The following is a 17,610-nucleotide window of genomic DNA, read 5'->3' on the forward strand; positions in this document are numbered from 1 at the left end:
TACAGAATTTTGCCATTTAATTTGAGGCACTTTGCACCAGTCGGGATTTCTCACTGATTCATGTTTGCAGCTGGGTCCCGTTCTGTGGTTAAAAGTGCTATCCTGCAGGTATCCAGTAGGCCCCTTGTTGCTGTGGTTATCTTCACCAGCTCTGACAAAGGACCAGAAAGGAAAACAGTTCCATTTTGGGAGAAACCTGCAATGTTGATGCTGGAGGTCGTATGTCAAAGGTCTGATTGCATTCTCCAAAGTATGAGAAACGTGTTCGGCTGAATGCACAATGATGGACCCACCCGCCTGCCACCTACGTTGGCACATCAGACAGCTTGGCTCTTAGCAGCATCAGGAACAGTATGGCAAGGATAACTTTATGATTCAGGAAAGGGCCTAAAGGAGCAAATGTCTCTGAGGCCCTGGTTGATAATTCAGATGACCCGTCTCCTACTTCTGGACTGAGGCTGCTGGGGCCGCAAGCCACACTTGTCCCTCAACCTAGATTCCAACTCAGTACCAGACAACAGGCGTGAGAGCAGTTGAAACTGTAACCTTGGATGTTTCTGTAAAGCAGTGCACCAGCTTTACCCCGGTCAGGTGCTTCCGACTCTGTCTCAGGGTCTTCCTCACTGACTTGTCATGTTGCCTTGTCAACTCGCCAACTTCTCGAAGGCTGTCAAAATATGGATGCTGCAACAGCTGTTCACATGTCAGCCTCTCAGCAGGGTCCATGTGGAGGCAGCCCTGGAAGAGCAGAAAGTCTCTTTTTACTCCTTTGTAGTTGCAATAACTTATATTTTCTTTTTTAGAAAAGACTGAGCACATTTATTTTTAATTTTTACCATATTAAAATTCTTTCCTAGATATTTAAACTTCATGTGCATGAGTATTTTGCCTGTATGTACAGATGCACACCACGTGTGTGCCTGGTGCTCAGAGAAGTCAGAAGAAGGCATTGGATCCCCTGGAACTGGAATTACAGCTGGTTGTGACTCACTGGTGCTGGGAACCAAACCCAAGTCTTCTTAAGATAGGCACTCTTAACCACTGAGCCTCTCCAACACTGATTTTCACCATTTTCTTTTTTTCTGGAGCTGAGGACCGAACCCAGGGCCTTGCGCTTGCTAGGCAAGCGCTCTACCACTGAGCTAAATCCCCAAACCCAATTTTCACCATTTTTAATTGATATATAAAGTTATACAAATGGATGGGGTACTGTGTGATAATAACATACACTCATACAAAAGTGTAATCAAGATACTTAGCATTTCCATTTCCTTAAACAGTTATCATTTCTCTGTTAGGAGCCTTAACTCTTCTTTGGTTCTTCATAAAATATGCAACAAATTATATTACAGTCGCCCTGCTGTGCCACAGCACATTGGAACATACCCCTGACTGTGTTGGCATCCTTTACCCAGAATCTGCATCCTCTTCCTCCCTACCCTTCTTTGCCTCTGGTAACCACCATTTCATTCTCTAATTGTATGAAATCAACCTTTTTCAGCCTGAGCATAAGTGAGAAATGAGTTTTCTGTGAAACACCAGACACTCAGCTGGAGGAAATAGAAGGGATAAATGTTGGGAGGGGTTTCCTCCTCATGTTCTTGGGGCATTTGGTGCCCTGCCACGGGGGAGTACATGATTTTGGAGGTCAGCTCAGTGGCCAATGGAATTAATTTGTTGAGCTATTTTGTAATTTTATTCTTGAATCAGATTCATACATGGCAGAAATAAAGTTCACAGTGCCATCAGTCTCTGCTAGTCTAGTTCTTCCATTCCCCTTTCTAGAATCTGCCAGCCTTTCTGATAATTAGGTCTAGAAATAGTCTGTGCATTACAAGCATGAATGTACCCAAGGAAAGACAAGCCCTTTATATTACATCATTCTTAGCTACTTCTTTGCCCTTAAGCAGACCATGGAGCTCATACTCAGAAAGCAGTCACAGCTGTATACCCCAAAGAACTGTCTCAATTTTGTATTTGTCCTTGGACAATTTCATGAATGTATATATAGCATAAATAAACTTGGACTACTTTTTGAAATATTGGGAAATTGGCTATACATTGCACATTGTTGTACCATATTTTTCATAAGCTGTATTTCTAAAAATATATATGTAAACCAACTTTAAAATGTATACAGGAGTTGACTATTTAAAGATTATTTATTTATTTATTTGGTTTTTTGAGACAAGATTTCTCTGTGTAGTTTTGGTGCGGTGCCTGTCCTTGCCTCAAACTCACAGAGATCCTCCTGGCTTTGCCTCCCAAGTGCTGGGATTAAAGGTGTGTGCCACTGCTGCTTGGCTATTTAAAGATTTATGTATTTGTATTTTATATGTATGAATGCCTGCCTGCATGTATGTCTGTGTACCACATGTGTGTAGTGCCAATGGAACCCAGAAAAGGGCATCTGAACCCCTGGAACTAGAACATTTTTAATGACTTTTTTATTTTTATTTTATGTACATTGGTGTTTTGCCTGCATGTATGTCTATGTGAGGGTGTCAGATCCCCTGGAACTGTAATTACAGACAGTTGTGAGCTGCCATGTGGATGCTGGGAACTGAACCCAGGTCCTCTGGAAGAGCAGTCTGTGCTCGTAAACACTAAGCCATCTCTCCAGTCCAAAATGAATGCTTTTCAAATGAGGATTTTAAAGAAACATTTCATCAGAACCCCTGGAACAGTTGTGAGCTCCCATGTGGGTGCTGAGAGTTAAGCCCTGGTATTCTGGAATAGTAGTCAGTGCTTTTAACCTCTTAGCCATCCTTCCATCCCATGAGTTGGTTATTTAAAGGATCCTGCAGCTATGAATGGTTTTTTTTTTTTTTTTAAGGAAAGTATGATTTTTGTAAAACACCACTCTTAAGATTTTCATTTTGTGTAAACTTAGAATTCCAACAGAATCTTACTTTTATTTAAAGTGAAAAGCCATAAATTTTCACTATAATAGAATGAGACCTGTTTTTTAAATTGATGTTTTTCTTTCTTTAAAAAAATATTTAAAATGAATATTTATCTCTATTTTATGTACATTGGTGTTTTTCCTGTATGTATGCCTGTGTGAGGGTGTCAGATCCCCTGGAACTGTAATTACAGACAGTTGTGAGCTGCCATGTGGATGCTGGGAATTGAACCCAGGTCCTCTGGAACAGCAGTCAGTGCTCTTAACCATTCAGCCATCTCTCCATCCCAAAACTGATGTTTTCAAAAGAAAGATTTTAAAGAAACATTTCATCAATTGACAGTTAATTCTGATAACTGTGTGCTTCCGGGTCTCTTGAAAGCCAGGATTTTACCTTTAAGAAGTCCAGGGCAGGGTAGGAGATGTTTGGAAATTTCAACTCAAGGGTTTCCTGTCAAAAAGAATACAGCATACATTTTAATTGAAGTTACCTCACGCTAAATTTCTTCTGAGTCGATGGACCTTCCTGGCATCCTCCTCCACTGCTCACCCTTTCCCGCTCTGCCTCCCACAGATGATAACCTCCTTGTGATTGTCCACCAGCCTCCTCTCCCTTCACTTCCAAGACTATTTTCCAGTTGTTTCCTGATCACTCCCTTCCCTGCCTGAATAAGGTAGCCATGTGAGTAAACACCTACGGAAGAGGGTGAAGACAAAGAGCAGGACAACGCATGGGCCAAGCTAGTAGTCCGTCCCCCGCCCCCGTCCTGTTTTCTTCGCTTTGTATAAAATGCCATTCCTGACAATGACTTTGGCATTAACTATTGCATTTATTGACATTTGCATAAAGGGAACTTCAAAGTTCATTTTATCCCAACCCAGATGAACTCATGCTCATTGGATTTCTGGAATAAACACTGTTGTTACCGCCCATAAGTGCCTGCCATAAGTGTCTCTGACCAGCCCACAATTTAAAGAGTCTCCCCAGCAGGCTCTCATCTCCCTCCGTCTTATTAAGGCTGGTGCACTTGGCTGGGAGTAACATTGTAAGGGGGGGGCTGCTGTGAGGAGCTACGTTAAGGAGCTGTCTCGCTGCAAAGGCTGACTGAAGATGGAAGCCGAACAGAATCAATGTCCACGGTGCATTGTGAGCGTGAATATGGTAGTGCGAGCTGAGGGCTGGAGCCCTTGGCCAGGCTCATCTAATGCGTGGGGCTGGGGCTGCATGTAGTTCAGGGCTTCAGAGCAGGGTTGTTTTAGACCGAGCCAGGCTCAACACAGTTCTCAATTGCGCACATGCTAATGACCAAAAAAGGAAGTGCCTCCATTTAAGAAGAGGGAAAAAGAAAATCCTACCTTACCCTTGTATTAGCTAGCCCTTGTGAGGGTGGCTTTTGCCCGCACCACTTAAATAGCCCTTTCTGTGTATTTTTCTAACCTAAGCCATGCGGCAGACTGACGTTGCTACATCAGCCCTCCGAGCTGGCCTAGGATGACCTGCACTAGCTGTAATACACCAGGCCCCTCCAGCCTGCTGAACCAGTTCCCCAGTCCCAGCAGTCTGCAGGCCTTGCTAGGCAGGGTTACTGACCCGGCAGAGGGAGAGGACACAGATGTTCAACCGGCACAGCCGTGTGCTGCTGCTTCCTGTGTTTCTGTCAACAGGAAATCCCTTGCAGGACCAACCTCTGGGAACCGGGAGAGGAGCGTCACGTTTATAGAGCCCTGGCTGTTTCTGGGGCTCCGCCAGCGGACAATCAGCCAGGAAATTGCTAGGGGATATTTGGTGCATAACTGGGGATGTCCAGGTCACAAGGGAGCCAGTGGGTCGCTTCCCATAAGCCAGGTGCTGTGCTCGCCCCTCCCTCCCAGCATGACCCACTTTCCCCAAAGCAGGTAAGGCTGGTGATGCATGCTGTGGGGAGATGGACTCTTTGCTGGTGGGGCGGAGACAGAAGGCCACCGCAAGGGACCAAAGGGACTTCCATCTGGAAACTGAAGTGTTGGTTTCCAGCTGAAAGTGCCTTTCTCAGACAGTGGAAACTCGATGCACAAACCTTATTTGTGCCCTGAAATTGTATTATTACTCATTTCTTTGCAGTGCTAGGAACCCACTAGGGGCTGCTGGGTAAGCACTCTATCACGGAGCAACAGCCACCCCAAGTTATGATATACCTTTTTATTGTAATACAGACCCACTAGAAGACATTTCAAAAATGCAAAAAAAAGAGTGTGTGTGTGTGAAAACGGTACCCAAAAATCTCTCTACAAAGAGATACCCACTATAAACTGGACATGGTAGTGCACATGTCTAATCCCAATACTTGAGAGGCAAAGGCAAGAGATTTAGGAGTTTAAGGCCGCTCTGGGCTGTCTCAAAAATAAACAGAAAAAAAAAAAAAAAGATATCCTTTCTTAACTATTTATTTAAGAAATGTAATGGGGTTTGCATACATAGTCTCCCAGGGCATATGCCTGTAATCTCAACCCTCAGGGATTGGATCATAAGGTTGGGGAGTCAAAAGTTCAAAACCATGGTTAGAGAGATGGCTGAGCTGTTAAGTGTGCTGGCTGCTTTTCCAGAAGACTGAGGATTAATTCTCAGCACCCACATGGTGGCTTAAGACCATGTGTAACTCCACTTCCAGGGGATCCAGCTGCCTCTTATGCCCTTTATGGACACCAGGCAGGCAAGTGGCACACACACATATATGCAGACAAAAACACCCATATACATAAATAAAGAATTGAATGTTTTTACAAGCTAGCCTTGGCTATAAACTAAGACCTTATAGCAAAGGAAAAAAAAAATAAAGTAACAATTTGCATGATTTCCCAGAGGTTGCCATATTTTTTATATTTATATGTGCATTTAATATAAATGTTTTATTAAATATTTATTTGAATTATTTTAAATTATACTGTTCAATAACCACTTTATCTACAACCTGCTGTAGACTTTTCCAGGGGAATAAACACAGAACTAATTCTCTCTACTCTGGCACAGATCTTCTGTAATTTAACCTCCTGCCAAATTTTAAAGGTGATGATGTGAACGCTTCACCTCCATCCCCTTTGTCTAATGGTTTCATCTGGATGAGTTATTAAAAGTGGGTTGGGGGATATAAGCATTTAGATTGTCTTAGTCCTTTTTAAAGGCGTGTTTCGCCCACATTAACCATCCAGCAGGGGAACGGGGTCCTTATGGTTTTGCTCCATGTTCTGGGAAGTAAGCACACACACTTGTAGGGAATTTGGACAATGCTGGGGGAATGTGACTGCTTTCACTGGATGAGTCAATGTTTAGGTTTGCTTAAAGTGGATTGGCTCTGAGCGATCTGTGTTCATCGATGTCAACGATAAAGGACTGGAGCAGCCAGAGCTGGTGGTTCTGCTTTTCTGGCTGGCTCACACTGTTCCCAGGGCCTTCCAAGTTTGAACTGAGGCCAGGACCTTGCTCACAAGCTTGCTCCGATTTTCTTTGTCACTCTTAGACAAAACTTTCAATGTGGGCTGAGCCCTGGGGAGTAAGTGAATAACTACTAAAAACCTAGCTAGCCTGATCTAAAGAACCACATCCAAAATGAGTTACTCACCATGTCTTCAGGGTCTGGAATTTTCACCCCACTGAAGTACTGATTCATGCTAAATACTTGCTGGTGCCTGGGAATGAGATCCCCTTTGGACAAGAAGAAACAGAAGTAAGTGGGATTGTTTGGGAAACATGGGGCTGTGCTTGCCCTTCATGGCATTGTGGACCTGTGCCTCCAGCTGCTAAGATTACACTGTTCTTTTCCCAACAGGAGAATCATCCATGCAGCATGGTCTACACTGAGTGTTACAGCGACAGTGTGTCAGGAACAGAAACTGAAGGCTGCAAGATTCTTCCCTTCATGAGCTTACAGTATATTTGAAGACTCTCAACCAGATGAGCTAATGGAAGGTCTTCTGTCTGTAAGGCATCCATTTCCAAATTGGAACCAACTGTTTTGCCAGTTGGCGATCTATTGGAAACTCTATCATCTACTGTTTAGAAGCACTTACAGTATGAAACACTAGACTCCCAATAAATGAAGTTCATTCTGTAGCCATGGCAGCCATATGAGCCGGCGGTGTCTTCATGTAAAGTCCTAGGCATATTACTGTGAAAGACGTCTGCTCAGAAAACAGAATGAGGTGCTTCCCTCGGGCACAAATGGCCGCTTTCTAGAGTGGAGGGGAAGCCAGGAGCCTGTGGTGCCGTTCCCAAACTGGTCCCAGCTCTTAGCTAACTAAAGCATCACATTGCACAGGGCTACTCATTTTACAACTTTACCTCTTGCTCAAATCAGAGCCTCCCTCTATTCCGGACAAGCAAGCAAAAATATAGCCTCTAGGATGATGACTCAGATGTCTGAAAATGCTGTAATGAAGCCCCTTAGCTTACATTCTAGCTTTAAAAATGAATTACATGTGCACCCATAGAGGAGACAGATATCCCTGTGCCCTCCCCGCCCCTCCCACCAAGGCAGGAGTGACATGTCCCCTAAGGCCACTGGGGACAACAGCCAAGGAAGGCTGAGTGGCCCTGCTTGAGCTTCAAGGAGGCTGCAATGCACAAAGGCATTGGTGAGGATGTTAGCAATAGGAACCACAGCCTCACTCCCAGGCAGCTTTCAGTGTCTGGGGAAGACAAAGTTGCATGGTGATCGTTGAGACTACAAAAACGGATGGAGCAGAGAAATCCTGCTTTGTATCAGGCTCCTTAGCCGACTAGAGTCTAACCCCTGGGTTTTGAAAAGAACCGTCATTGCTTGTGGAGCTCTTAACTGTCCCTCTTTTCCTCTCTTCCTCCCTCCCTTCTTCTCTCCTTGCCATCCCCCTTAATGCTAGAGGAAAAGCAAGAAAAAAAACGAAAATAAAAATGGCGTGAGAAGAGCCAGCCTTTCTTCTTGCCGCTTAGGAGGCCGAGGAGCTTCTTCTTCTGCAAAATCTGAATAATCCAAAACTGGTCAGGCAGGCTGCAGTCAAGGACATCTAAGTGAATCACCACATCCTAATACAGGTTTGGCATCCCTAACTTAAAAATCTGAAACTGAGCACCAACACGATTCTACAAGTAGAAAACTGCACAGGCGACGAGTCACAGTCAAAACACGGGCACACTGAAATGATGATATAAAATGACCCTCAGGATATGAGGATAACACGTCAATGAAACATAGATGCGTTTTGTGTTTAGACTTGGGTCCCATCCCTAAGAGACCTCATCCAAATCTCCGAAGTCATAAACACTTCTAGCCCCAAGCACTCTGGATGAGGGCTATTCAGCTTGTAAATGAAATCGGCCACGAAAGCGTTCTAAGGCTGGCAGTGTTTCCGTCACCGTGGTAATGCTTTTAGAAGTTAACTGGATCCAATCTAAACTCAAGACGTAAGTCTTTATCTTCTGGACAACTAGCAAATTCTCAATAACCATTCATGATCATTATTTACATAAACCATAGACACTTTTTTTTTTGTTTGTTTTTGGAGACAGGCTTTCTCTGTGTAGCTTTGCGCCTTTCCTGGAACTCACTTGGTAGCCCAGGCTGGCCTCGAACTCACAGAGATCCTCCTGCCTCTGCCTCCCGAGTGCTGGGATTAAAGGCGTGCACCACCACCGCCCAGTGAACCATAGACACTTTTAATGGAGCCATTTCAGTGAGGCTCCCAAGAAGCTCCCTAGGGTCTGGTGAGCTGGGAATGTGGCGCTGTCATGGGAAAAGCTATCCAGTTCTCTAAAAGCCAGGACAGAAATGCCACTTACCCAGGGTTTTCCTTATCAGATAGAGCTGATCCACATCTGATTTTCCTGGCCACAGAGGCACTCCGGACAGCAGCTCAGCAAAGACGCAGCCAATTGCCCAAACATCTACTGGGGGACCATATTGTGTGTCCCCCACCAGCAGCTCAGGTGAGCGGTACCACCTGGTGGCCACATAGTCTGTGTAGTAGTCACCTGGTCCAGCTGGCCAGTGAAGAAACATGGAACACAGAATAGTGGAAGCCCGGAATCAGTTCTCAATGCAAGCTGCTGGTTAAAAATCACTCGGCCATAGGAATTTTTAAATTACTAATGCTTCATCCCAATCCAACTAAACAGAATACTTGGAGAGGGCCCAAGGTTGCAGTTTTTAAAGTTTCTTGGGGGTTAATCTGCAGCCAAGATTAAAAACCGTGCATTTAAAGTATTACTTCTGGAAAGTGTTATTTCAGGAGGGTAAGGGTAGAAATCAGGAGATTAGCATGCCTTATAATAATTACCGCGGTACAGTTTACATATAACCCGCACATCTACACTATTGCAGGTTTATACATTTTTCAAGTTACATTGCATCACACAATTCTGCAGGAACTGTAATTTATAGCAAGATTGTTTCCTATGCAGAATCTAAGAACCAGCTTTCCGTAGTGTCTAGACCAGCTATCGTAGAACGTTTCTTGGACCCGGAAGACAGCGGCAGTACTCACTGAGAAGCCGTGCAAACCCAAAGTCACAGAGCTTAATGACTGAGTGTTTCGTGATGAGAATGTTCTCTGGCTTTACGTCTCTGTGTATGCACTGGTGAGAAAAAGACAAAACAAACGTGTTATGAAGGAGCAGCTGTAATATCGCGTGAGTAAAGGGCAGGAACACTTAGCAGGTAATGGATACATCACTGTAATCTTTCATTAGCCTGTTGGATAACGAAAACCACAGACTGAAGTTAGTTCCATACCTATAGACAGAATCATTTCAGATCCCTGAAGCGCCCCAAAGACCAAGAAGTGCGACAGGGTGAATGAAACTAGAGTGGTGAGACTCAGCTAGTCACCTTTGAATGCCAGATAAATGACTTTTTTTTCAGTGCTGGAGACCAATCCGGGACCTTATCCATGCACTCCACTACTGACCTACACCTACTCCAGCCCAAGTAATGTAAGTAAATCTCATACAGTATATGTTAGGAAAGGGATCTTCGTATTTAACCTGACGGCAGCAGGTAAGGGGAAAGGGTTGAAAGGTCCTGAGGTCCGCAGCCTGCTCCGGGGCTACAGATGGATGCACAAGCCGGGGCCACTGAACCGGCCTGCTGGGTAAACAGGACAAGCCCTGGGCCTGCTGAGATAAGGCTGGGCAAGAGAGGGCGGGAAGCTCCTGGTTGCCAGGAGATCTCCCTTCCAGCTCTGACATTTGTCCCGGAGAGATAAACAAGAGCAGGCTGCAGCCTCACCCTCTGGGGTGAGTCGCTAGATGTCAGCTCTGTCCCACGGCAGGGCACGTCCAGTGCTCAGCCAGCGGCTCCTGCGGGCGGGCGGGCGGGCGTACCCTCATAACCTGGTATATAGCTGCATTCTTTAACCGGGCGAAGCCACGCAGAGGAACGCTTGAGAAACCTTGCAGGACTTTCTTATTAAATGACAATTTCTTTGACAAAAAAAAAAAAAAAAAAAAAAAAAATTTAAGTAAACAAACCTCTTCCGTCAACAGCTTTTTAACCAACAATTACATTTAAAAATTAAGCTGGGACAAAATATTCCTCCGAGTTCCTAGTGATCTTCCCCCTTTCCAAGGGTTTTCCTCTCTGCTGGGAAATGTTGGATCTTTTTTCTGCCATCCGAGAGACTGTTGGCCTGAAGCCTGAAACCCTTGGGGTTATCCTTGACTTTCTAGAATCTGAAAGGAGGACAGAGGTTCCTCATGGGCCCGGCAGTTCCCACTGCAAAGGATGCTGGGGGTGAGAGAGCAGCATCAGTCTCTTCCCACCAGCGTTTTCAGCCTGGAAGGGTTGGGGGAGGGTTCAGTCATGCTATAACCGATCTGCTGCGTCTCAGTGATCGACGGCTCTGGGGCCGAAGTCCTTCCCAGTCATCTTACAAGTTGCTATAAATAGGTCCTCCCGTGAATATCATGATGACAGATGGGCAGAGGGACTCAGAAACAAGAATGTGCTCTCACTCTGTTCCGGAATTCTTTTACGAGCCTCTGCACCCTCCCTTCTCCGCACCCCACCCCCACCGCCACCCCCAGCACATGACAGAGGCTGGGGCTCTCCAGAGAGCTGTGGTATGTGTTCTATTTTGTTTTTCCCTGCCTCAGATCTTCCCCACCAGGGCTGGCTGGAGAGCTGGCTGTCTCGTTCTCCCCTCCCCCCCCCCTCTGTACCTCCCCCACCCCACCCCCCCATGCTGAAACTTGATTGTTGGGAAAGTGCTACCCACCGATAATGACTAGACATGTGAAGGGTCCATGCCTTCTGCTGTAAACTAGTGCTTTTTTTTTTTGTTTTTTTTCCAAGTGTTAGGAGTCAAACCCCAGGCCTCGTGCATGCTAGGCAAGAGGTCTACCATGGAGTTCCACCCCAGCTCTGACAAAGATTCCAGGCTTCGGCTAATGAAAGCAAAATAATAGCTGGTCTCATATTTTCTTCTTGAAAAGCAGCTTCTGAAGAAACTTGGGCAGACTCGTAGGGGATTTAACCCCTCAGGCTCGGGTGACCTGGCAGTTGGGATGACAGAGAGCTGCTGTCCAGTCGTACTCAACAGCTAGAATGAAACTCTAAACTGACTGTCTCGGATTTTGTTTGTTTTTAGCTGTTGGAATCTGATTTTTTTTTTCTTTCCTTTTTGCTATATTGATTAATGGGCAAGTTGCCTGATTGCAGGGCTGGGGATCAAACCCAAGGCTTCATCGATCCTGGGCAAGCACTCTACCATACAAGCTGGCTTCCACATGCAGGAAGTGGGCATGCTGTGTGCAGTGGGAGAGGGCAGCAGATTTTTCAGCATCTATGAAGCCATGTCATCTGGGCAGCCTCCGGCTGTGACTCCCTCCAGCCCAGCTGTGGCAAGGAGAACCAGAGGCCCTCTTTAGCACTCTTATCTCACCAAGACAGACACTAGCACATGAACTCTGCGCTTGGGACTCCACCCACGCAATTGCAGCTGACCGGGCATGAGGCATCTGGGGGTGCCGCTCCCGATTTCAAAGCCTTTTGGGAAAACCTATCCAATACAGACCCTCTAAGTAAGATGTTCTTTCTACCTCACATTTACAAGTTTAAAAAAAATATGACTGATTTCCTGAAATGTTTTTTTAAATAAGTTATTTAACTTTATTTGCATTGGTGTGAAGGTGTCAGATCCCCTGGAACTGGAGTTACAGACAGTTGTGAGCCACCATGTGGGTGATGGGAATTGAACCAAGGTCCTCTGGAAGAGCAGCCAATGCTCTTAACCACTGAGCCATCTCTCTAGCCCCTACATGGTTTTTTAAAATGTATGTGTCATAAGATCTGCATACAAAGGAATAACTAAGTTGGGAACTTCAGTCTCTTACCCTGGCCAGGCTTATTATACCCACAAAAGTGTGATATGAACTTTGAACAAGGCTCAACCTTGGCTTAAGGAAAGCTGCCTAAGTTTTCAAAGAAGATCATGAGACTTACGTTGTGTTTATGGCAGAAATTTACAGCCTGCAGTGTCTGCCAAGTTATGCTCTTCATGAGATGTTCTGGTACCCTAATAAAAACAAAACACAGCACAAACACATTCTTCACTCTAGCCATGGAATTCAGCTTAAGAAACCCCAATCCAAACCAGGGCGGGCTTTGGTACTGAAAAAAAAAAATCCCAGGAGACACAGAATCCTCTGGAGACACAGAATCCTCTGGAGACACAGAATCCTCTGGAGACACAGAATCCTCCAGTCCACAAGTCCAGAGTGTTAATAATGTGTGGCCAGCACACTGCTGAATTGTAGGGAAATCAAGTTAATAAAAATACAAACATGGGATTTTTACAGGGAAGAATCATGAAAATCCACAGGGATTTCCACAAGTATTTATATCCTGGGACTGCCTGCAATTTAAGTCCTTCTCAGTTTCTTTCTTGTTTGGTTTTGTTTTTTAAGAGAGGGTTGAAGCATGGTCTTTGCTACAGTGGCCCCAACTGACCTAAAACTCCGGCTCATCCTGTGTTAGCCTCCAAGTGCTGGGATTACAGGCATGGGCCACCAAGCCCCATTTCTGTAATAAGGACCTTACTGCTGTGAAGCTAGTTAATATATGGCACAAAGGACAATGTTATGTCTTTGCTCGGGTTGCCCTAGACGGTGGTCCTGAAGCAAGACTTCTTGTGCAATGTCTCCAGATGCCTGGGTTACTTGTTTGTTTGTTTTCTTTGAAGGGAGAAGAATGAGATTTTTCTGAGACAGCGAAGAGGTTTATGTTGCATACCATATAGCTAAAGTTCAAAATAGCTACAAACGCAGCAAAGCATTGTGTCCCCTGCCCCACACTGCATCTCTCTGCTCGCCAGCTGCATCCTCCTCACCTCTTTCTGCTCTTTTCTCCATCACAACATCTCCTGTGCTGCTTTCCCCAACCCATCCTCACCGACTCGTGGCCAATTTAACCACGGTGGCCTGGAACCCTGACAGATGCTGTGTGTGAACTGGAAAAAGACATCTCGTTGGGAAAGAAGCATTTTAAGTATGGGGCAGGAGCGGTTAGAAAGAGATTTGCTTATTTTGGGGGACCACCCCGGGACACACACATGCCGGACTTATTATTTGTAAGGATCGAAAATGAAATGTTATGGCTCTCAGCCAACATGACTCTGAAGACCAGGGAGGAAATGCATGTAGCACTAAAGGTGACCATAGACAGTCACTTCTAGCCCCTGGAGAGGCCACAAGACCACTGTTGTCACAGACCAGATGTGCAGGAAATCCTTTCAGGCAAATCAAAGGATGCTTGAGCAGACACAAGGACAGCATGCCGGAAATGAGGAGACCACCTCCAGGAAGAAGGGCCGGGATGTTTTTGGATTAGGATTGTTTCCAGGCTTGAGATAGCTTTTCACCAAATCCTCTTCCTTGTTCTAGTGACATGCAGGCACAAACACCAGGAAAAACGCACCTATCAGGAAAAGTGGCCTTGAAAAATACAAGTAAGAAGTGGACTTCAAAGGCTCCCCAGCATCCGTCTCTTGTTTGGAAAAATGTACTGTGCTTATTCAATGACCTTTTAACATAAAGAAACTTCAGTCTCCAAAGATACTTCCCAAAATAAGATATGCAAAAGGAGTGTTTCCGAGTGATTCATAATATTATTTCATTAATAGTGCTCTAACGCTGAGCACACTATCAAACAATTCTCAGGGTAGAAACAGTTAGAACCACACAGGGGCACTGTGTGGCTTCATTCTCTTATCATTCCATTTTTCTGCAGGATGGGAGCCTCAGATACTAAGATCCCTTTTAGTGAAAGCACTGTGAGATGATGTCAAGAGACAGGTTTTCACTGTTGGGGAAGAAACAAGCAGGAAGAAAAACAGAATATATTCTGAGGTGTTGGGATGGAGCTGGAAGAGTGTGTGTGTGTGTGTGTGTGTGTGTGTGTGTGTGTGTGTGTGTGTGTAGGCCAGGAGCTGTAGTTACAGGTGATTGTGAATTGCCCAATGTGAGTACTGTGACTAGAACACTGGTCCTCTGAAAGATTGGCAAGTGTTCTTAAGCACTGGGCCATTTCTCCAACTGCACACGCCAACTAGTGAGTGCTGAGACTGAGCCCACCCTCCTCAGGCTGGGAGGCAGCTGGCAGTTGGACTGAGGGCACGCTCAGGGGCAAAGATCTGAAGATTCTGATGTGGAATCCCAGCAGGTGGCTTGGGCAGATAGCTAACTGCACAGTGAGGCTTGGGCCTTCCAATAGTTCTCAGCTCTTCCTATGAGCAGAATCAGAGATTATAAGATGCCCAGGGACAGCTTCTAATAAAATCAGAGACTGAACCAATAGTGGTTCTCACACTTGTGATGCCAGTACTCAGAAAGCTGAGCCAGGAGGGTCTCAAATTCAAGGCCAGCCTGGGCTACATAGCAAAACTCTGCCTCAAAAACAAAACTAAACTAAAAAACAAAACTAAAAAACAAAATAAAGACATCAACAAAAAGGTTAGCAAAAGAGAGTGACTAAAACAAACAAACAAAAATCCTATGGAGAACATTTTAAAATTATTATATCCTTACAGGACAAGGGAAGTTGTTGTGCCCTAGAAACAGAAAGGAACAATGGCTAAGAATATACCTTAGTGGTAAAGCAATTACCTAGCATGTGCAAAGCCCTGGGTTCAAATTCTCCCCAGAATACAATAGAAGAAAATAAGAGAGAGATGGGCGGTGGTGGCACATGCCTTGAATCCCAGCACTCGGGAGGCAGAGGCAGGCGGATCTCTGTGAGTTTGAGGCCAGCCTGGGCTATAGAGTGGGTTCCAGGACAGGCTCCAAAACTACAGAGAGAAACCCTGTCTTGAAAAAAACAAACAAACAAACAAAAACAAAATAAAACAAAAAACAAAATAACAACAACAAAAACCAAGCAAAAATAACCCCAAAAGCTAACAAACAAAAAAAGACACCAGGATAATCTCAGCCTCCTCTTTCTTCCCTGGTACCTCTCATAAGGCTTTGTTAGGAGGCTCTGAAGCTTCACTCCTTCAAAAAGGAGATGGAACTAGAAGTTAGATGAGATGGTGAGACTGGAGACTCATTACAAAAGGGAGGTAGAGGGAAGGCCTGGAGGGTGGTGAAGGGAGGCAATGCCTAACTGCCTTCCAGGCAAGAAAGGCAACCAGTCCAGACTGGAATAACATGACTAAGTAAACCCAGAAAGAGGACGACGGGAGATCCAGGAAGTAAGGAATTCAACTGCAGAGAAATTCGGGGGGAGCTGTTAGAGGGTAGCAAAAGGGGGTCCCAGGAGGACAGCTGGACAGCCTCAACACAGGGGACTGAAGGCAGGGTGCCGCCAAGAAATAATAACTACATGAATAGGAACTAATGGAATCGGATGTGAGTGCCCCGCAGAAAAGTGTAGAGGCTATTTTAAAAGTGGGGGAAATTATCAATAGGGTTATAGAATGTTAAGCAAATTTAAAGGGCAAAGCAGATATTAATTTGAGGAAAATGCAATAAGAAAGCCAGTACAATGGAACACACCTTTAATCCCAGCACTTTGGGGGCAGAAGCAGGTAGATCTCTGTGAGTTCAAGGCCAAGCCAGCCTGGTTTATTATATAGTGAGTTCCAAGACAGCCAGAGCTCGATAGGGATACTCTGTCTCAAAAAGTAACAAAAATACACTATGAAGCTATGGTATGGTATAATGGTCTAATATATATAGTCAGTTAATATTAAAAATGTAAGTATTTAGAGAATTGGGGTAGGAAAGCAGAGGGGATAATGATTTAAGAAAACTAAACCTTCATCTCTCAAAATTGGGAGCCTGCAGCGGCTGGAGAGACAGTTAGAGGTTAAGAACACTTGTTCTTGCAGAGGTCCCAGGTTCAGCTCCCAGCACCTACATGATGGTTCATAACCATCCATAGCTCCAGTTCCAGCAGATGGACAACCTCTTCTGCCTTCTGAGGACACAGAGCATTCACATAGCACACAGATGGACATGCAGGCAAGATCCTCATACACATAAAATAATTATGTTTAAAAACAGGAAGCCGGGCTGGAGAGATGGCTCAGTGGTTAAGAGCACCAACTGCTCTTCCAGAGGTCCTGAGTTCAATTCCCAGCAACCACATGGTGGCTCACAACCACTTATAACGAGATCTGGCGCCCTCTTCTGGCCTGCAGGGACACATGCAGACAGAATACTGTATACATAATAAATAAACAAACAAACAAACAAACAAATACAGGAAGCCTATAATACCTAAAAATATAATATGCTATCTCTTACATTACATTATCTGCTAATAATCTTTGTAGGAATTTTTCACCTGGGTCTATGAGAAACACCACTTTTTTTTTTTTTTTAATTTGAAACACCTTTGATTTTTGCATCAGAATAGAGTGGACTCAAAATAACTTGGGAAATGTTTCTTTTATGTTTTCTAGAAGAGTTTGGATAGGGTCATGATTATTCCTTTCATATACATTTGATAGACTTCACACATAAAATAGTTTAATAATAGAACTGGAGTCAGAATGATTATAAGGAAAAATACATATCAGTTCGTATCCTGGGTGGTAAAGGTAATTTGTTCAGTTTGGGGAAATGTGTACCAGAAAGCCCTAGTGTCAGAACCTTCTAAAGGGAAAGCAAGGAAAAAGAAAACCCTATTTGTAGGAAAAATTTACAGTAGAATTATTAATCAGACCAAATGCTGAAAACTTCTTGATTCTCAGGGATAGAAGAATGGTTAGAAATAATGTAGCCTAGTGTAACGATTTGTGTTAATAATAGGTCTAAAGATTACATTCCAATGTCTACAAAACACATATGAAAGTGTCTTAGCAGAGCAGAGAACTCGTCCCAGAAGACAGGCCATGCGGTACTTTCTCTGCAAAGCAACTGGCCACATGGCTGCTGTGGCCATGGTCTCCAGCCTTAAGACAAGGCCTTTGTCAGCACACCAGGACAGTAGCCATGGCACCGCAACAAGGTGAACACTAAGTGAATGACCCAGCCCGATGCATAAAACCAGAGTAGTGATCTTTTCATTTTGTGAACATCTTGTCTGCTGGCTTAGTGCTAGGCGATTTATGGGGGAAAAAAATCAGTTTACAATCTTTATGAGGAGTCTAGAGTTGGGGTGAGGGAAAGCAGGTTTCTGCTTTGTCACCACGCTGTGACAGTGTGGCTGCATCCACACCCACTTCTGGAGAGAGCCTTCTCAGTAGGTAAAATG

General features: G+C 44.7%; 1 protein-coding gene across 6 annotated transcripts in view; it reads right to left on the bottom strand.

Annotated features, from left to right (window-relative positions):
• The window catches only part of Cdkl1 (cyclin dependent kinase like 1), a 48,725-nt gene that overhangs the window by 4,975 nt on the left and 26,140 nt on the right, over positions 1-17,610 (bottom strand). For 4 of the 6 annotated variants that reach the window (XM_036206000.1, XM_036206001.1, XM_036206002.1 and 1 more), the window contains 6 exons: positions 12,355-12,427; positions 9,398-9,488; positions 8,694-8,894; positions 6,502-6,584; positions 3,300-3,356; positions 547-738 (listed from right to left, as the gene is read on the bottom strand). In XM_036206000.1, coding sequence (XP_036061893.1) covers positions 547-738; positions 3,300-3,356; positions 6,502-6,584; positions 8,694-8,894; positions 9,398-9,488; positions 12,355-12,427 — 697 coding nt within the window. The remainder of the gene's footprint in view (positions 1-546; positions 739-3,299; positions 3,357-6,501; positions 6,585-8,693; positions 8,895-9,397; positions 9,489-12,354; positions 12,428-17,610) is intronic. The other 2 variants (XM_036206003.1, XM_036206004.1) reach the window with 2 other exon arrangements.

The sequence above is a fragment of the Onychomys torridus genome, chromosome 14, assembly GCF_903995425.1.
Source record: "Onychomys torridus chromosome 14, mOncTor1.1, whole genome shotgun sequence".
Classification (NCBI taxonomy): domain Eukaryota; kingdom Metazoa; phylum Chordata; class Mammalia; order Rodentia; family Cricetidae; genus Onychomys; species Onychomys torridus.